Source organism: Oncorhynchus mykiss, chromosome 13, assembly GCF_057628025.1.
Source record: "Oncorhynchus mykiss isolate SJ-2025 chromosome 13, ASM5762802v1, whole genome shotgun sequence".
Taxonomy (NCBI): Eukaryota; Metazoa; Chordata; class Actinopteri; order Salmoniformes; family Salmonidae; genus Oncorhynchus; species Oncorhynchus mykiss.
In genome coordinates, this window is record NC_143034.1 from 24,665,001 (window position 1) to 24,686,315 (window position 21,315).

The 21,315-nt window shown below is 42.7% G+C and overlaps 2 protein-coding genes across 8 annotated transcripts in view; both read right to left on the reverse strand.

Annotated features, from left to right (window-relative positions):
* LOC110485774 (ras and Rab interactor 2) overlaps positions 1–12,800 on the reverse strand; it is a 50,678-nt gene extending 37,878 nt beyond the window's left edge. For 4 of the 7 annotated variants that reach the window (XM_036940426.2, XM_036940428.2, XM_090195851.1 and 1 more), the window contains exon 1: positions 11,121–11,316. In XM_036940426.2, coding sequence (XP_036796321.2) covers positions 11,121–11,279 — 159 coding nt within the window. In that variant the 5' untranslated portion in view covers positions 11,280–11,316. Of the gene's footprint in view, positions 1–11,120; positions 11,317–12,543 lie in introns of those variants that run through there. The other 3 variants (XM_036940427.2, XM_090195854.1, XM_090195855.1) reach the window with 1 other exon arrangement.
* A 483-nt stretch (positions 12,801–13,283) lies between these two features.
* LOC110487295 (sodium/potassium/calcium exchanger 3) overlaps positions 13,284–21,315 on the reverse strand; it is a 60,715-nt gene continuing 52,683 nt past the window's right edge. The window contains exons 10-17 of the mRNA XM_036940429.2: positions 20,987–21,120; positions 20,020–20,180; positions 19,110–19,392; positions 18,690–18,856; positions 18,389–18,503; positions 18,145–18,257; positions 17,977–18,042; positions 13,284–17,732 (exon numbers count right to left, since the gene is read on the reverse strand). Of these exons, the coding sequence (XP_036796324.1) occupies positions 17,580–17,732; positions 17,977–18,042; positions 18,145–18,257; positions 18,389–18,503; positions 18,690–18,856; positions 19,110–19,392; positions 20,020–20,180; positions 20,987–21,120 (1,192 nt within the window). The 3' untranslated portion in view covers positions 13,284–17,579. The remainder of the gene's footprint in view (positions 17,733–17,976; positions 18,043–18,144; positions 18,258–18,388; positions 18,504–18,689; positions 18,857–19,109; positions 19,393–20,019; positions 20,181–20,986; positions 21,121–21,315) is intronic.

The following is a 21,315-nucleotide window of genomic DNA, read 5'->3' on the forward strand; positions in this document are numbered from 1 at the left end:
AGAATGGTCACTAGCTGGCACAGCCACAAAGTCATAAAGTCTGATTTTAAACCTAACCCTGACCTTAACCCTGCACTTTTTGACAGCATTCCTTTAAATTTAAACTAAACTCTGTATGTCATTTTGTTTTACCTCAATTATCAAAATATATTCGCATATGTTGTAGCTTAGACCATTTTTTCCACCATCTGAGGTGTTTGTGTTGTGACCGCCATCAGTTGTGACACAACATGCTCTTGAATACAGGGATGGTGTCATATTTTGGCTGATAAATGTATTCAAATGGGATTAAAAGAAACATTTCATCTTTCAAATAGTACCACAGAGATGGTTGGAGGTCCACACGCCAGAGAATGTTGCCTTGAAAGGGAATATCTGTTGTGTTCAATTGCTACTGTAAATCTTCCATAGGAAACGTATTGAAATCATAGAAATATAGACAATAGAATAGATATGACCATTTAAGTTGACATTTGACAGTGGTTGGACGGCGGTCATCTTCGTAGTAGTAATTAGTAACTCAATCATCAAGTTTGCAGATGACACAACAGTAGTGGGCTTTATTACCAACAGCGACGAGACGGCCTACAGGGAGGAGGTGAAGGGCCCCGTGGAGTGTGGTGTCAGGAAAACAACCTCTCACTCAACGTCAACAAAACAAAGGGGATGATTGTGGACTTCAGGTAACAGCAGAGGGAGCAGCCCCCCTATCCACACCAACGGGACAGTAGTGGAGAGGGTGGAAAGTTTTAAGTTCCTCGGCGTGCACATCACGAACAAACTGAATTGGTCCACGCACACAGACAGCGTGGTGAAGGTGCAACAGCGACTCTTCAACCTCAGGAGGCTGAAGAAATTTGTCTTGTCACCCAAAACCCTGACAAACTTTTACAGATGTACAATCGAGAGCATCCTGGCGGGGTGTTGACAAACTTTTACAGATGTACAATCGAGAGCATCCTGGCGGGGTGTATCACAGCCTGGTACGGCAACTACACCTCCCTCAACCACAAGGCTCTCCAGAGGGTGGTGAGGTCTGCACAATGCATCACCTGCCCTCCAGGACACCTACACCACCCGATGTCACAGGAAGGCCAAAATGATCATCAAGGACATCAACCACCCGAGCCACTGCCTGTTCACACTGCTACCATCCAGAAGGCAAGGTAGTACAGGTGCATCAAAGCTGGGATACTGAAAAACAGCTTCTATCTCAAGGCCATAAGACTGCTAAACAGCACAAGCATTTCGCTACACTCGTATTAACATCTGCTAACCATGTGTATGTGACAAATAACATTTGATTTGAATTAGAAGTTCAAATGTCAATCAAATTTACATTTCAATGGTGTACCAGCTAAATTGCAGTGGTCTGAAGGGATAGGTCCATTCTATGAAATATATTTCTATGATTGAAATGATATCCATGAGCATGACACCCATGACCTAGGATTTAAAGTATATACATCTCAACTGAAACTTTCTGAGCACTTCTACAACGGGCAAATATGTATGGAAGGTTTCGTTCAAACCACAAGGGGTGCCTGTCAAAAAGTGATTGAATTCAAATGGATGTTACCCCACTGCTAACCCTAATGCATAACCTTAATCTAAAATTAAAACCAAAAAGCTCATTTTAGAATTGTTACAATACAGCCAATGTTGACATTGCAGCTGTCCCATCTAGTGGAAATAGCCCAGTTCTGCCTCCAGGATAAAATGATTCCCAATAAATGTCAACCTGCGTTATCCCCTGGCATACTCACACCTAGGGCTGCAAGACACCACTCTTCTGTCTGTGTGTTTGTCTGTGTGTTTGTCTGTGTGTTTGTTTATGTGCGAGAATGAAAGTGTGTAGTGGAGGGGTGTTATTGGAGGCTGTAGATGAAAGGGGACAGTTGTGCATCCCTCTCTCTCTCCCTCTCTCTCTCCCCCCCTCTCTCTCTCTCTCCTCTCTCCCCCTCTCTCTCCTCTCTCCCCCCCTCTCTCTCCTCTCTCTCTCCTCTCTCCCCCCTCTCTCTCTCTCTCTCTCTCTCTCTCCTCTCTCCCCCCCTCTCTCTCCATTCCAGGCTGAAGCCATTAGCAGGACCCCTGCCCTCTCTCCTCTCTCTCTCTCTCCTCTCTCTCCCTCTCCTCTTTCCCCCGCTCTCTCTCTCCTCTCTCCCCCTCTCTCTCTCTCCATTCCAGGCTGAAGCCATTAGCAGGACCCCTGCCCTCTCTCCTCTCTCTCTCTTCCCTCTCTGGCAGCAGTTCAGTGAGATGTTCTATTCACTTTCATCTCCAACAGGAAGGAAGTGATCCCCCGGAAAAGAGAATACAAGAAACAGAGGAGAGGAATGGAACGGCGTAGTTTCCTGTCAGATAGCGCAGTACTGGCAGGAGTCTCTGTGGTAAGACATTCTCAGCTGGAGATCAGCAGAATTAATAGGGCACTTATTCATCAGTTCTGCAAGGTGTTGTGTGCAGGGTAATGGAGGCTTTTAAGTGTGTCATCATCGTTCAACATTCCACCGCATTCTCCCATTCCAAACAGAAACCACGTCTTCTATTTGTTCTCGAATGAGCCTCCCACACTAAAATACAGAGGTTATCGTTACCATTATGAACGACTATAAAGAAACCTGACCATGGGCCTGAAGTGAAAGGCGTTTTCAGTCCCTCCCTATCCCCAGCTGGTCCGCCTGTCTGTGGCTGGAAGCCTGTCGTTGTACAGGCCTGCTGTTTCCTGACTGGCTCACAGAGACATGGGGTTATCTTCAGTTCTGCATGTCTGTTTTATTTAGGTTGGGGAACGCAGTAATAACGGAGGAACACATGTTCCTTCACCCAGCCAGGTTATTGTCAAGGGACTTTCTCAGGAAATGACTCTATAACTCCAACCATGGTGTGTTGTAAAAACCCAACTGGGAAAACGTAACCGTAAGGTTCACCTGTTGTCTTGTCAGCAGAAAAGGTATTGGGAACGAAGTCTTCTGACCTCAAAGGGACGACATGATTTAATAAAGGTACAATAAAAATATAGCCCGTCTTTAAAAAGGGGGAAGTCTGGTTTGATACGAGAGCCGTCGACTAGCAGAGAAAATTAAAACAAAACCTCAACTAAGTACCTGCTGCAGAGGACACTTCCTGGACAGGACTCCTTGCTGTTCTGACTGTGTCTCTATCAAATGACTGTCTCATAAATCCCTTTTCCCTGTTCTAGGAACAGTCTGATTTTATGACGATTCTAGTTCCTATAGCAACTCTCATATCCTCTGATGTGTGTTCCTACACTCAATAGCACAGCTGTGTGTAGGCTACTATGAACGCATGCCTCTCATTAAAATGAATGGAACCTACCTATCTGGGGTGAACACTCTGTCACAAACCATAACATGAGACACACAGTGCATGCTGGGTATTGGGATTAACAGGAAGACAGTGGCAGTTCAGCTCAGGCAGAATGAACTGTGGAGATGTCATTATGTTCACTCCACTGGCTCAGTTTGGTCGAGACGAGAGTGTAGACAAACAAGACCATAGGGATGGGGGGGGGGAAATCGATACAGTAGAGTATCACAATATTATTTAGACTATATTATATCGATTCTATGACTCCAAGAATCGATTCTCTAAAAAAAGGTAGTTAACATTAGCTAGCACTAGTCGGCTGTACCGGCACCACATCTTTGGTATTTCTCCTCCTGTAGCTTGGCCACAATAATATAATTTTTTTAAATGGCGAGCCAACATGTTTTCAGCACGTTTATTTCCATGACTGATCAGAACTCGTTTTTATCACGGCTCTCTCTTGTCCCTCTATAGCAGACATATAGTGTAGTGAGCAATATGTTTGGAATATCGAATCGCAATACATATAGAGCATCGTGATCAATCGTGATACATGTAGAATCGCAATACATATTGTTATCGGCACCTAAGCATCGTGATAATATCTCATGGTGAGGTCCCTGGCAACACCCAGCTCTGGAAGAGAAAACGTCACCACATCAGACGTGTCAATAACAGAGATACTTTCTGGAGCACAGTAATAACAGAGAGAATCTAGGTGATGGAAACGATGAGACTATTGCCTCTACTGTATCCAAAGGCAAGAATGTTGACATCCAGGGAGCATTTCAAAGTGATGCATGCTTATAATCATAGTCATCAAAGAGAGAGGATATTCACACAAATCAGAGAAATGTTGTTATTGGCCGTGTCTGTGAGTGTGAGTGTGCGCGTGTGAGTGTGCCTCAGCTGCAGACTAACTAAGACACATCGGAGTGAGTTTCTCCGCACAGGAACACAGACAGGCCCCTGGCACTGCAATCCAGCAACACAGAGACACACTGTTCCACAGACAGGACCAATCTCTCTCTCTGTGTGTGTGTGTCTGTGGGTGTTTGTGTGTGTTTGAGCGTGTGCGCATGTGTGTAAGTAACCTTTCATTAATTGAGGTTTGAGAATGTAGATATACACAACTAGAGAAGCACTCCCTGTTACTCATTAAAAAAAAATGTAATTTTCAGCAAAATTCCTCTTGCATAGAGGTTTAAAGACCAACTAGTAGCATAATCAGTCATTATTCTGACATGTGTGTGTGTGTGTGTGTGAGTGCGCAACAGGCCATGGTTTACATTATCACAAAGGATTGGCATGACACGACGTCTGCCAACATCTGCCAGCTCCTACACTAATTTAAAGAAAATTTCCATCCTCTATCATTGCCAGCCAGAGACTTATGGAGAAACAACTTTTATTAGAGAACCAACCCAGACAGCCTAATGCACAAAGCATGTCCTATTGGGGGCCTAACAACAGCAAGCAGAAAGTAACTCAACAGAAACAGACAGAAACAATAGTCCTCACACAACACATTTGGCCAAACCTTCTGTTAAGGTCTAGACTCAATCTGTTGTCACTCTCAAGACACTTCTGTGGTTTATGGGGACCTGTTGAAGCTATCACCTCAACTTTATAACACATACGCACACAAACGCACATGCGCAAGCGCGCGCACACACACACACACACACACACACACACACACACACACACACACACACACACACACACACAGAGAGAATACTGCTTAAAACTGCGTGTGTCCTTACCGAGTAGCCCATCATACTTGTGCAGTGGTCCTGCTGTAATAACAGATAAAGAGGGGTAGTGGGGGGGGGGGGGGGGGGGGGTCCCGTTACTGCTCAGACCATAGGCAACCTTAGCGTAGGGAGTGTGTGTGACTGCGTGTATGTGTATTTTAGAGAGAGGGGGAGAGAGACAGAGATCAGTTTATTTACTTAAGGCATGCCTCACAGGCAGCTTGAAGAGGATTCCTCAGCTGCAGAGGTACTCTTGCAGTAGTTTAATCAGAGCTGATCTCATAGCAGAGACTGACATGAAGAACTTTCCGGACCATCCTGTTTGCGTACGGCAAGATAGCTTTTCTGTTCTGTATGTGGGTCAGTGTCTGGTTAAGGAGGAGTTGATGCAGGACCAGATGAACCAAGCGGCCCATAGCCTGGTCCCAGATCTGTACAGACTCTTTCGTGTTACAATGAACATAGGTCGACAAGACAGCTCAAACAGACCTGGGATCAGGCTAAGTGACCCATATGTTTGGTGCTGAAACATTAGCGTGCAATTAAAGAGAGATCTTGGAAATGTCAGAGCTGTCTGAGACATACAGTGAAGATAACCTTTCCCCTTCTTCTCTTCCTATTTTGATTCATCCTCTGCCAGATTCACCAAGAACCTTCAGGGCTTTAGTCACAGACAATAAATTCCCCCTCTGTCTCCCCTCTGTCCACCCAGATGATAAGGCACTGAAGTGCAACGGCCTCTTGTTGCTGTGAGAGCAAGAGAGAGAAATATCAACAAAGAGAGGCGGAACAGGGCAGATCCAGAGAGAGAAGGAACATCAGAGGTAGTGTTCATCAGGCTACACCGTAGAAAAATGTTTTGCAACAGAAAACTAAAACATGTGTTCTGATTGGAAATATTCAGCTAGTACCTCTCAATTTCACAACATGTTCTCCCTACTGAACATGACCCAGGAGTAATACTGGATAGGGTGAGAGACCTGGAGGCAACAGAGCGGAATGAGATTCACACTAGAGTCACAGGTTCCTAGTTGATGCCCTATAAGTCCCCAAACTCTGTTGGTTACGTAATATAACTAACTGTAGTCCCAAGAGAAAGCTTGAGGCCCTACATGGCTTGAAAGTTCACACCATACGAACTATGAAGACTTAGCCTAATAGAACCTTTACGTGCAGTTATGACAAGCACGAACCACCTAAAACACAGACTGTACGTTGGGAAGGAAGGGAAAGACCAAACACAGACACTGAAGCTAAACAACAGATACTGTAGCTACAGAGCAGTCCATTGCTTTGTAATGGAGAGAGAGAAGAACAAAAGGAGAGAAAAAGACGAAAAGAAAGAGATACTTGAGGTGGTTCCATAAACGACCCAGACAATCTACCTAGAAGAACGATGACTTTGGCCTGAAGGGGACGGAAGAAGAACCTGGCACTATTTAAAGGAAGTTGAGTAATTGCATTAAAAAATAAATAAAAAAAACACTTTAGTCTTCCAAGGAAACAAACAAGTGTCATTAAGCGCCAGACATCGTCACTCTGTTGTGCCGGCCAACTTTCTGCTCGAAGGAGACACGCGCGGTGGGTTTAGACAACCAGAGAACACGCGTTGAGTTACGCGACGACAGCGGAGACGTTCGCTAGCTAAGATCCCATAATGAATCACATTATATGGACAGATCCTTAGATTATATGGACAGATCCTAGATCAGCGCTCCTACTCTGACATGCTTTGTAGACCCATATTACTCTCAGTGGGATTATGTAGTGACTGAGCACAGGAGCTTATAAAGAGTCATGAACTAGTGTTGTCATGATACCAGTATCACCATATGACGGTACCGGATTTTCCTTGGCAAAAAAAGAAAACACAAAGAACAATCAACTCTCTGGTCCTTTAAAGACTACTTTTGTCAAATATTGTGTGCTATAGCCTGGAAAAGAAACTAATATGACTCTGGGTGACAACATAAAGCTGTTTGGTTCCAACATTAGGACTGTTCTCCTCAGGAAGTTTACTCCGCTTCATTTCTTGTTTCCTTTGCGTTCTTACTTCCTAGTATCGCGATATTGGTATCGTGGCAACACTATAATAAACATTGCATAGCAGTACATAGCCCACCAGGTAGGCATGGTGCTTGTTATGATACTATAGTAGTTGTTTACAGTGACTAGAAGGATAAACTTTGCAATTCCAATGACCAGCATGAACAGAGGTGTCTAGAGAAACACATGGAGAGAATACAAGCTCAAAATAAACACAACCACCTCAACTTAATATGTTGTTACAGCAAGCACCAGGCACCACCACCACCGCCCTATCAAAACTTACTTTCCACTCTATGATTTTTGCTCTATGGTCAACACCAAGTGGAAAAGTTTGGAGTTGTTTTGGCACATTCTGAATTGAGTCACATGACTCAAAGCACTGGGCCACTCCCCAATAAATGAGAACCAGAAATAAGGGTGAAGACTGAGGATGTAGTTCTCCACTTAGAATAAGTATGTGTAATGTCTCTCTCTCTCTATTCAGATGTCTTAGCCACTGGGAAGCAGAGATTGGGAGACCAGGAAGGATGGGGCAGAGAAAGAGAGAGATGGGGGAGGGAGAGGAAAGAGCGATGGATGGATAAAGACGAAAGGAGGGAGCAAGGCCAAGAAACCAAGAGGGATGTTGGTTAGTTATGGCGACTCCACCCAAACCCTTCCATTAGGTCTCAAACTGAACACACCAGCACTCTGTGGTGTTGAAAGGAAACCAAAGTAGTCCATCATATATAGTATTATGTGGGAAGAGCAGTTCAGGGTCTGCTGAGCGCTCCAACACCCTCTCTGTCTGGCATATTCTGAATTCCAATGACTTTAGTTCCCCTTGAAAATGAAGGACATTTTTTTCAAAAACTCCAGTTTTGGGGCATCCACAGTAGTATCCCGGCCCTTGTCCCAACAGGAGGTATTCTTCCTCTTGCCAGGCCGTCATTGTAAACAAGAATGTGTTCTTAATTGACTTGCCTGGTTAAATAAACGTTAAATAAAATAAAAGGTATAACGTTATGTAGGCCACAGTGAGAGTTAATATGAATTTAAAACTGGCAGGGTAGTAAATCCTAAATATACAGTTACAGAATCATTTCCTCAAGGCATACTAGGAAAACCAGTGATATTGAAGATGTTTGAACCTAGACAGAAAGTGTGTGTGTGTATGTGTTTCTATGCCGTGCAGGAGTAAAGTCACCGGTACAGTCTGATCCTGTGAAAGCATTCAGTGGGATATGTCTTTGGGGAACAAAAGGGCACAATCCTCACGGCTGTAACTTGAGTGCATGCTTCCTGATGACATCGCCCACTACAAAACCATGGATATTCCAATGTTGCCTCAGAAGTCAGAGAAATGTGTCTAGACCGCATTTGCAACCTCTGACTTAGCCAATGCTCTATTTCAGGGGTTCTCAAACCAAGGTCCAGGGACACCCGGTGGTCCGCAACAGGGTGCCAGGGGTCAGTGGAAATTATATATATATATATATATATATATATATATATATATATATATATATATAGTAGGGCTGTGTAAAGGTTTTCCTCCTCCTCTTCTGAGGAGGTGTAGCAAGGATCGGACCAAGATGCGGCGTGGTAAATGTCCATGTTTTTAATATGAAAAAAACTCAACATGAACACTAATACAAAAACAATAAACGTGAACAAAACCAAAACAGTACCGTGTGGTGAACAAACACAGAGACGGAAACAATCACCCACAAAACAACAGTGAAACCCAGGCTACCGAAGTATGATTCTCAATCAGAGGCGACTAACGACACCTGCCTCTGATTGAGAACCATACTAGGCCGAACACAGAAAACCAAACCTAGAAACACAAAACATAGAATGCCCACCCAACTCACGTCCTGACCAACTAAAACAAACAAATAACACAGGAACTAGGGTCAGAAGGGGACAGGCTGTCCCCGAATAAAATACATCTTGGATGTAAAAACAGACTTTGTTTGCTTGCCGTTTGAGGCGCAGAGTTTATATAGCCCTTATATATTAGGGCTGAGCCCATTTAGTCGACTGGTTGATTGTTTGGTTGATAGGCTGTTGGTCGACCGAGAGTTGTGAGTTAAGACAATCAGAAATACTAATCAGACATCCCCAAATGGGCACATTTATAAGACTCATTTTGTGCACAGGCCAGGTAGCCTAGGCCTACTTATGCGTAATACTATATGCGTAATCAGGTGCACGTCCTTACTTAACATTGACAGGAGTGTTCCAAACAAAAGACAATTAATAAATTGACAAATCGTAAATGGAATGAAATTAACCCCCCCCAAATTCTCACAAGTGTAGCCTAGGTTGAGTGCTCTGCAAACAACGTGTCCACTCCTACAATGACAACAGTAAGACAGTAATAATGATATATTGAATGCATTAACAGAAATGACCGTAACCAAACACACATAGTAGATTAGAAATTATGGTAATGAATTGTAAATGTACTACTGGTGATACTGGTGTGCCATCCCCACAGCCTCCACAATGGATTAGTCCACTCAGACAGGCCTCCACAATGGATTAGTCCACTCAGACAGGCCTCCACAATGGATTAGTCCACTCAGACAGGTATGAATCAGACAGGTGTCTTTGTGTGGCATAATTTTTTTGTATAAATTTGCCATCCGCTCACTAAAAAAAATCTATCGACCAAACAATCGACCTGTCGACTAAATGGGGTCAGCCTTAAAATATACTATTTTTACTAAATTAAATATTGGTTTTATTACACCTACAGAATATGTTAGGTTAAAATTTGATCAATCTTTCTTTCTTTCCTATATTTTTTCCATCAATATTTGAATAGCCTTTGCACCTGCTCGTCTTACTCTGCACCAGTGATAGTCACTGCGAAGCTTGAGAGCTGCATGTGGCTTTCAGGAACTTCATTGGCGGCTCACAAAAATATGATTTATTTAGTAGGGGGTCCACGCCCAGCGGCTCATCATATCTGAGGGCCCTTCGTACACTACAGTAGCCGGCCCTGTTTGGGTCAGGGAGCTAGAGGTTTACGTAGCAGGCTGTTAAGAGCCTGTATACAGTGGGGCAAAAAAAGTATTTAGTCAGCCACCAATTGTGCAAGTTCTCCCACTTAAAAAGATGAGAGAGGCCTGTAATTTTCATCGTAGGTACACTTCGTAAGAAGCATTTCAAGGTCCTGGAGTGGCCTAGCCAGTCTCCAGATCTCAACCCCATAGAAAATCTTTGGAGGGAGTTGAAAGTCCGTGTTGCCCAGCAACAGCCCCAAAACATCACTGCTCTAGAGGAGATCTGCATGGAGTAATGGGCCAAAATACCAGCAACAGTGTGTGAAAACCTTGTGAAGACTTACAGAAAACGTTTGACCTCTGTCATTGCCAACAAAGGGTATATAACAAAGTATTGAGATAAACTTTTGTTATTGACCAAATACTTATTTTCCACCATAATTTGCAAATAATTACTTTTTTGGCCCACTGTACATCCTAGACATGCAGCTTTCAGACTGTATACCTACATATGTAACTACTCTGTCACACATCTAGGTTCTTGTGAACAAAACAAGTCTACAGTCCAACATCCACAAACACCTGTTGGACCAACAGTTATCAGACTTTAGTCTCAGTCTCAAGGTACTTTATACAGTAGAAAACAAAGACTCCTGGCCACTAAAATAACCTTCCATGCTCCCCTCCAAACGAAAAGAACACCTGGAGCGAGATACAGACAGTATCTGGCTTAACTTACAGTGAGGACATAGTCTGGGCCTGGCTATGGGAAACAAGGGACTATTACCATAGTAACATAATCAATCCATGGTCAAAACCCGTTGTCCAATTGTGAGAAAAAAAAAGAAAAAAAAATCCCATCTGCTGATTCAAAACCTCTTAACAGTGTAACTACCAACCGGCCGCCAAGATCTCTCTCCCTTGAACTTTAACCAGGAAAAAGATCCCCAAAATGATTATTGACAAACACCTGGTAACAATTACTGACCAATGGGGTTGCAGGAGATGCAGTCGATTGTGGTGTGTTTTCTGTATGTTCAGGTCTAGCCAGGTCTGTGCCAATGTGTTCTCCAATGTTTTCCATGCGCTCTTCTTGGATGGGAAGATGGAAAGTTGAATGGCCAGCTATAGGAAGTAAGCCCACCATCGCTTCACAGAGCAGCAAGGGGAGAGAGAGAGAGAGAGCACACTGCCTCCATACGTTTACTTGAGGATATGGTAGTGGTGTATGATGATATGTTTGTATAGGGGTACAAGTACTGCTTATCTGAACACATCAAACTGAACCAGGTCAGGTCAAACGCGGTCAGAGTAGCTCCACCTCTGAACATGACCGTAGCAGACTAGTAAATGGTCTGACATCCCCTTTTCGATGTCTGTTCCAGACATATTCCTGCTTCTTTCAAACTTGTTCCAAATCTCTTGGCCAAACAAGTAGCAAACCCCTGAATGACTAAAGTTGTCTTAGTGTACTGTACTCAGAAGTGGAGTTAAGTCTGTAGATAAGACCTAGTCAAATACAGCACATTGGACAGGAGGAATTCTTATTTGTGCCAGGAGAAATTGGTGCAAGTGTTATTACTCTTAGACTGGAAAAGCATTAGACTAAGAGATGTGTTACTGCTTGATGCGTACAACTCAATTAATCTACATTATCCATCACTTTGGACTTTCCAAGTAAGTCTGACTTGATACTACAGGTTCCTCATAAAAACTCACATCCAGACTTTCATATCCCCGAGTGGAAAGGTTATGTCTATATGGACATTCCTTTTTTCAGCTATGAGTTACACCATTCATCCTTTTAACACTATTTAAAGCGGCAATCAGAAGTTGAAATCATAACAAAGGAGATCCACGCCCCTGTTTTGGTAAAAAGCTGAGGGATGGGGCTGGAGAAATGCGATCACTCTCAAATTTATAGACAGAGCTATGGATGCAAGGACTGACCATTCAGGATATTAATATTATAGTTTTAACCATGTTTTTAGGCTGTATAGTTTTTGTTTACTTTTACTTTGTTTACAAACATTGGTGTAAAACAAGCGTATATTTGGGGTTCTGATGTGGTATGACAACAGCTCATGATCCATTTACAAGTTATATTCTTCAAGTATCAATGGGTACATATCAGTAATTGAAGTCCAACATTGGATGTAGCAACAGCTGATCGCCCCTTTAACGTGCATTCTTTTGTTAGACTTTATTCAACCAGAAAGACCAAGTCTCCGATAAACTATATATTTGTAAGTCAACTAAAATCGGTATTTATGACCATATCAAAATAATAAGTAATCATTCGTTTACGGTTCATACCTCAATTGGCCATAACGACAATATTGTTAAAACTGCATTAGTAAGAAACCAATGTTTGTAAACACTTTAGGATAAAGAAGGCGTAAAGTGCTTACCTAAAGACAAAGTCCAGTCTCCTTGTGGCAGAAACCACACAATTCCAAGTGGTCTATGCGTGGTGCAACGCGAACTCATAGAGTTTTACTTTTGTTTCATATAGTTTTGCATCATATTGTATAGTTTCATTCTTTTGAAGTTTCATTCTTGCCAAAACGTCTCCATTGCACAACTCCAGTTCAGTTCTGCACACCTCGCTCAGGCTCAACTCTCTCCGGGCAAAACACTGCAGCCCGAGTGCAAGGCTCGAGCGAGTGCTAACTTCTAGATCACATGACCAGTTCTGGAACGTCTTCATGCGCGGATGGGGATGTTGGACGACTATTTCACAGACCGACTTTTTATTCTTCGTGTACTGTAGGCCTATAAACATACACTTATTCCACAGTTGTTTAGATTGATTCATTTTTCAATATAGTGGGAGATTAGAACATCTGCAGGACATTGGTGTAAAATGCTGAAACAAACACCCCCAAAGACTTTCAATCAAAAGTAGCCTACTGTGCCAAATACATGACAATCACTACAATTTATAACTCATCAAACCTATGTCCATAAACCTTATTCAACCTTTGTCCACGTGAATTCCTTCCTTTGGTGTTCTCATCCTGCTGATTTTCCAATGAACACTTGTCAAGTGGAAAAGAGGTCTTCTGAACTCAATGGGTCTTTCCTGGATAAATAAAGCTTCAATTAAAAAAATAATAATAATAATAATAACCATGTAGAAACTATTGTACTGTATGTAAATCTGTTTATTGCAAGAAGACCCCTGGGAACAAAATATGACCGAATCCCTCCTAAACACAGAGTACTAAGAGAGGCTACGTTAACCAGAGGCCCTCAGGAAAGAAAATGAGGATTTACAAACAATTTCAAAGACATGACAGTAAAATGACATTGGTTGTTGTTGAAACCTATTAGGGAAGTAGACCTACATTCTAAATACTGTATTTCTTTCAAATAAATATGCTCGTCATAAGTTATTTAAACATGGTTTATATTCCCTTTTGACATGAACAGTATCAAAACAGAGCCTTTTGATCATGAAATACCTTAATTCAAATGTACACACAAAAAAGAAGTAGACTTATTATGAAGAGACATGCAGACTAACACAAAATCCCTCTTCCATTCACTTAAAAGTACCCAAACTGTTTTCTATGTGCCAAAATCAACCATCTTATTGTTTTACTCCCCCTAATTGAAACTGTACAAATACCACACACTGAGTCTGAGGACCATTCGTGTGGCTACAAAGCGTCAAAAAGAAGACGGACGGGTCCTTTAATCTGGTAACCATGGCAATCCTCATAAAAGTAAGCCATAGTCGACATTCCCAGTTATCACATCTCCACTTTTGGTTTGAATACATGCTGTGGATACAAAGCACTGATACAAAGTGGCAATGCTGTTGTTGACAAAATGTGTTACTGTTTTGTCTCCAATACATGAACACATCCACAATTGTTGTTGGTTTGAGGCCTTAACTGAATACCTGAACCTGTATTCACGAAACGTTTCAGAGTACGGGTGCTGATCTAGGATCAGGTGGGTCTGTTAGTTCATAATGAATCAGATTATTTGGACAGCTGGGACCTGATCCTAGATTAGCACTTCTACTCTGAGAATCTGTGAACACGGGGCCTGGGATATTACCAGAGTTCAAGAAGCACTGTTTAGAGAATACATGTGTTGTGCGAGTGCGAAAGGTTTGCTTGCTAGAAAGTGTAGAAACTGACACCGTTATTACTAAGAGATATCAAATCTAATTCAATGGCTCCTAAATGTAATTTACTTCACTGCCCTCTGGTGGCTAAACCAGTCTAGTTAATGTGCCATGTACTGCATCTGCCAAAGTGTTCATTTTTACAAGATACAAACGCTGCAATATATACTATTTGAAATAAGAACTATACAAAACTTATAAATGATAAAGTTCTATATTCTTAAATATAAACAACATAGTCAGGTTTCCAGTATTTTGATTATATAATTGGTACACTGAATCTCAATAACATAGAAAGAAGAACATAAAGCATTCCATTTACAACTGGATCCACATGATTTTCTGATACCGATAGAGCAGACATGATCTGTGAATAAATGAATCCATAAATAAATAAATCATGATTATGTCTGCTCATTAACCAGATTTTCCATGGTCCCCCCCCACCCCCACCCACAGACACACACACACACACAAAAACATACTTGCACACATGCGTGGTGCAGACACACACACAGACAACACAAACACACACACGCACACACACACACACTTCAATCCAGCTTTAACTCGACAGTCCTTACATCACCTACTATTCTAAAAATACTTATTTTCCTTAAGTAGAAATGTTGTACTCGAACTGGGTAGAACATATTCTACTATTGCGTAGAAGGTATTCTGCTATTGTACAAGATTCTATAGCCTAAAAGGGTCCTAAAGTGCAGTAGTTACAGTTACATACAACTAGATGCTGTACAACAGAAACATATCATATAGCGTATCTCTGTTCAATAAAGTGACGGTGCTGGATTTCAACTCCAGGGATATCCCTTATTTACAATCATTTTGGGATAAATTAGGAAAAATATACAGTACCAGTCAAAAGTTCGGACACACCTACTCATTCAAGGTTTTTTTTCTACATTGTAGAATAATAGTGAAGACATCAAAACTATGAAATACATATATGGAGTCATGTAGCAACCAAAAAAGTGCTAAACAAATCCAAATATATTTTAGATTCTTCAAAGTAGCCACCCTTTGCTTTGTTGACAGCTTTGCACACTTTTGGCTTTTTCTCAACCAGCATCATGAGGAATGCTTTTTCCAACAGTCTTGAAGGAGTTCCCACATATGCTGAGCAATTGTTGGCTGCTTTTCCTTCACTCCGTGGTCCAACTCATCCCGAACCATCTCAATTGGGTTGAGGTTGGGTGATTGTGGAGGCCAGGTTATCTGAGGCTGCACTCCATCACTCTCCTTCTTGGTCAAATAGCCCTTACACAGCCTGGAGGTGTGTTTTCAGTCATTGTCCTGTTGAAAAACAAATGATAGTCCCACTAAGCGCAAACCAGATGGGATGGTGTATCGCTGCAGAATGCTGTGGTAGCCATGCTGGTTAAGTGTGCCATGAATTCTAAATAAATCACAGACAGTGTCACCAGCAAAGCACCCTCACACGTCCTCCTCCATGCTTCATGGTGGGAACCACACATGCAGAGATAATCCGTTCACTTATTCTGCTTCTCACACAAACACGGCGGTTGGAACCAAAATCTCAAATTTGGACTCATCAGACCAAAGGACAGATTTCCACCGGTCTAATGTCCATTGCTCGTGTTTCTTGGCCCAAGCAAGTCTCTTCTTCTTTTTGGTGTCCTTTAGTAGTGGTTTCTTTGCAGCAATTCGACCATGAAGGCCTGATTCATGCAGTCTTCTCTGAACAGTTGATGTTGAGATGTCTGTTACTTGAACTCCGTGAAGCATTTATTTGGGTTGCAATTTCTGAGGCTATTAACTTTAATGAACTTATCCTCTGCAGCAGAGGTAACTCTGGATCTTCCTTTCCTGTGGCGAGCCTCATGAGAGCCAGTTTCATCATAGCGCTTGATGGTTTCTGCGACTGCACTTGAAGAAACTTTCAAAGTTCTTGAAATTTTCCGGATTGACTGACCTTCATGTCTTAAGAGTAATGATGGACTGTTGGTTCTCTTTGCTTATTTGAGCCGTTCTTGCCATAATATGGACCAAACAGGGCCATCTTCTGTATACCACTACTACCTTGTCACAACACAATTGATTGGCTCAAACGCATTAGGAAGGAAAGAAATTCCACAAATTAACTTTTAACAAGGCACACCTGTTAATTGTAATGAACTCCAGTTGACTACCTCATGAAGCTGTTTGAGAGAATGCCAAGACTGTGCAAAGCTGTCATTAAGGCAAAGAGTGGCCATTTGAAGTATCTCAAATATAAAATATCTTTTGTTTAACACATTTTGTTGGTTACTACATGATTCCATATGTGTTATTTCATAGTGTTGATGTCTTCACTATTATTCTACAATGTAGAAAATAGTCCAAATAAAGAAAAACCCTTGAATGAGCAGCCCTGTCCAAAACATTTGGACTGGTACTCCACATCCCACATATACTTGGATATATTTGGAGACAAAATAACTCAAGAGAAACTGTACTGTACATAAATATATCTGACTGCAAATAGAAGAGATTGATATGAACTCTCCCTGACAGCACAAAGCTCAAGGAATAGACTGGCGATTAGCATGTCATGCTATCTTACACTTTGCGAGAAGACATGGCTGGCATGAGAGCATCACTGTTTGGTCAAGTCACTGCAGTGCACTCAGCTTAAACAAAAAATGTCCTCCTCCTCTTCTTCGATTCTTGCCGCTTCACCGAACGGTTGAAGAACCGGACCAGTCTAAGTGAGAGCAATATGTCAATAAACTTCTCCATGTCAATATTCTCTTCAAATATTTACAGCACACATGGAATCCTGTCGCTCATCCATCTTAACTTAAAACACCTTAAACAATATGTATAATATTTATATCCAAACATGTACAAAGAGTAAGAAAATAACACAATCCTATTGGCTATCAATCGCCGTTAGCCAATCATTTTCTTTTTGTCAGTTAGCAGCTTATTCATCGACGTCGATGATAATACAGTTTAGTTTATCCAAACCAATGTCTTCAGTTTACCTGGCAACAGAAAGCTAACAGGAAGCAGTCACTACTACTTCCTGTTCAGTTGACCTTTGACCTCATCATGTTCCAATGGGACTTTCTCTTACGTCTTCTCTTCTCCAGCCAAAACCAGACGAACGCAAATCTCCGTTCATCTTTCGCTTGTATTGCACCAAAGATAAATTAAACAACTATTATTTCAAGATAAAAATCCACTCGAGGGTGGGGCGAGCAGACAGGGAGCAAAGACCTGTGGCAAAGACATCCTCCGGGAGCAAAAGCGGGAGGAAGAGGAGGAGGAAGAGCACAAGGATCAGAGGATCTCGCGGCACATGGGCAGGTTGACGAAGATGAAGACGTTGAACTCGATGAGGACGGAGAAACAGACGAAGACGGCGTACATGAGGAGACAGGTCAGACCCAGTCGACGGTCCAGAGTCCATTTGTTTAAGTGGACGCCCAGCACCTGAGGACAGAGGAAGAGAGGAGGAAGGAAAGGAGAGATTAGATTTGATTTTGAGTTAACATAGTACACTACATTTCTGTGTGTTTCATTGATAGACCATTGAGAGTGATAGGTTGTTGGAGGTATTCTAGGCAGGTTACAGGTGAAAACATTAGCAAAACAAACTGGTTTATAAACAGTTGTTTTGAAATAAAGTTGAAGCTAGAATTGGGGTTAGGCTGATCCGAGTACAGCCTGTACTCACTGTGAGGAACACTGAGGCCAAGAGCAGCGCAACAGAGAAGATCAATCCTCTACTGTTCAGAGAGATCTGAAGAGGACCCAGAAACACATGATCAGCTCTAAGCCTGTCTACAATGTTGGGAAATAGTCAAAAAATAATAATAACATGGGTAATAGCAGGAATCCTCACAGTTGATCCATAGTCAATGCAGAGGGTCTGTAAAAGCCAGGGCAGGCCAAGGCCCACCAGAATATCAAACACGTTGCTGCCAATGGAGTTAGAGATGGCCATGTCTCCCAGACCTAGACAGAAGAGAAAAATCTATCGTAACACATTGTATTATAACACCGTACTTCGTGTGTGCAGTACCGCAGCTCAACAGCTCTGTTGGTTCTGATGGAGTGGTCTCTGTGTGTGTCTCTCCCTACAGTACCTTGGCGTGCCACGATGAGGCTGGCCATGCAGTCTGGAACACTAGTCCCCGCCGCCAGGAACGTGATGCCCATGATGACATCAGGGATGCCAAGCGTGTACCCAATCACAGTCACCTATAGTCAATGACAACATGGCAGTCGTACCATTAGAATTGTAAGCAAGGCTAGAATGGAACCGTCACATATGCCATTTTTCTGCAAGACAATTACCAGACCTCAACACTGTATTCCCGTTTGAGAGGACAGCTGGAGCCAAGGCTAATATGACATTTAGCAAATAAAGGTTAAATAAGAACTCACCATCCAGACCATAATGTAGGAGAAGCCAGCGATCCACATGGTGGAGGTGACGAAGGAGACCATGAACCATCTCTCCCAGCGTGGCTTGGCACAGTTCGGGATGGTGAAGAAGAGGAGCAGGCACAGAGGCCAGCACAGCAGCCACTTCATCTTGTTACACACACCCGCTGGAGCAGAGGGAGGGAGGGAGGGAGGGAGGGAGGGAGGGAGGGAGGGAGGGGACAGAGGGAGAGGGACAGAGAGAGAGAGAGAGAGAGAGAGGGACAGAGAGAGAGAGAGAAAGAGAGAGACAGAGAGAGAGAGAGAGAGAGAGAGAGAGAGAGAGAGAGAAGGGGATTGGAAGAGAGAAAATGAGCGTCAGTGAATTGAAATTTGTAAAACATAGAATAAAGAATATAGACATATAACATGATCACACACCTGGTGGTCTGTGAGGGACCAGAGGTCCTTCGTTCTCGTCCTCTACCTCCTCTCCTCCGTCGTTCTCATTATTCTCATTATCCTCGTTCTCGTTTTCCGTCTCATTCCCTGACTCCAGGACCCCCTGACCTAGGCATCTCCCGTTCAGCCCTCTCTCAGCCCCGCCCGTCCTGCCATTCTCCAGACCCCGCCTCTCTGGAGCCCTGGCGGCTGCAGAGTCTGAGTCTCCGTTGGTGATGTGTTGGTTGACCCTGGTCTCACTGGTGTTGATCACCCTCTGTCTCTGCACACACACAATACTGAGTCAATGAGAGAGAGATTGTGTGTGTGTGTGTGTGTGTGTGTGTGTGTGTGTGTGTGTGTGTAGAGGGTGGGGTGTAAAATGTCAAATTCATACAGTACATGTGTATGTGTGTGTGTGAATGTCTGTGTTACCCTAATCTTTTTTTACATTTATTTATTTTATTTCACCTTTATTTAACCAGGTAGGCAAGTTGAGAACAAGTTTACAATTGTGACCTGGCCAAGATAAATCAAAGCAGTTCGACACATACAACAACACAGAGTTACACATACAGTCAATAATACAGTACAGTAGAACAATAAGTCTATATACAATGTGAGCAAGTGAGGTGAGATAAGGGAGGTAAAGGCAAAAAGGCCATGATGGTGAAGTAAATACAATATAGCAAGTAAAACACTGGAATGGTAGATTTGCAGTAGAAGAATGTGCAAAGTAGAGATAGAAATAATGGGGTGCAAAGGAGCAAAATAAATAAATAAATACAGTAGGGAAAGAGGTAGTTGTTTGGGCTAAATTATAGATGGGCTGTGTACAGGTGCAGTAATCTGTGAGCTGCTCTGACAGCTGGTGCTTAAAGCTAGTGAGGGAGATAAGAGATAATCTTACCTCATTGATGAGCATGCGTGAAGCCATGGTTAATCGTGTCCTGGGGGAGAAGTGACTGGTGATCATGATCCTCATGCCAGCCTCAGAGAAGGACAGCTGGTGGGGGTAGGCTGACAGTAGCTCATCCACCATCAGCACACTGGGCTTACACTGGAAGTTAGCTATGGGGACAGACACAAAATGGCCGCCTGGTTACTTCTTCTCTAATAGTTTCTCAATGAGAGAAGGACAGCTGGTGGGGGTAGGCTGACAGTAGCTCATCCACCATCAGCACACTGCAAGTTCACTATGGGTACAGTGACAAAATGGCTACTGTTATCACTAACAGACTGGTGACACAAGAAACTCATACAGACATATGTGTACCTTCCACTGAGTGCCTTAAAGGGATTCTTCAGGATTTTGGAAATCATTCACTTTATCTACTTCCCCAGAGTCAGAGGAACTGTGTCCAGTACGAAGGAAGAAGGAAGTTGGAGGTAGTTTCAGGAACCAATGCTAACTAGCGTCAGCGCAATGAGCTAACACTAGTTAGCAACTTCTTTCAAACTGGACGCAGAGACATAAAAATGGTATCCATGAGTTCATCTGACTATGGGGAAGTAGATAAAGGGCCTGGCCAAAACCCCGAAGAAACTGAAACTGAGATACCACAATAGTTCCTTTTTCAGTGGAACCACCACAACTACCAAAATCATTTCAAGGTAAACTGTATTTCTCTGTATTGCACCACAGAAGGTCACAGTTTATTTGGATAGTTCAGATACTCACACCATCAACAAACTATCTGTTGATAAGCAACTGCTTGCTAAGGTGATGGTTAGGTTTAGAATAAGAGTTAGGGTAAAGGGTTAAGGTTAGTAGATAGTTAGTTGAACTAGTCTGTAGATGTACTCTCCAAATAAAGTGTCGCCCCACAGAAGCCTGATAACGTGATGTCATATCTGTGTGCCACCAGGGTAGGTACCTTTCTTGAGCAGGACGGCGGTGGCGTCACAGGTGACGTTGTCCTCCAGGTCAGTGCTGCCCGTCAGACCGTTGGCCAGGCTCACGGAGCTCTTCTTCCGTCGGTCAAAGTAGCGCCTGGCTCTGCCGTTAAACCTACACACACAAGTGATGAACATTCAGAGATAATGAGAATTGAGTAGAATGTATTCAAGAGATTACAGAAGAATGCAGACTTTCCTGTGAGTAACAGTGTAATACATTTGCCTCAATGTACAGTATCTAAATGACTGAATAGCTCTTGGTCCAGATGGGAAGTGCGTGTGTTCGTGGTGTGTGATGATGTGAGCG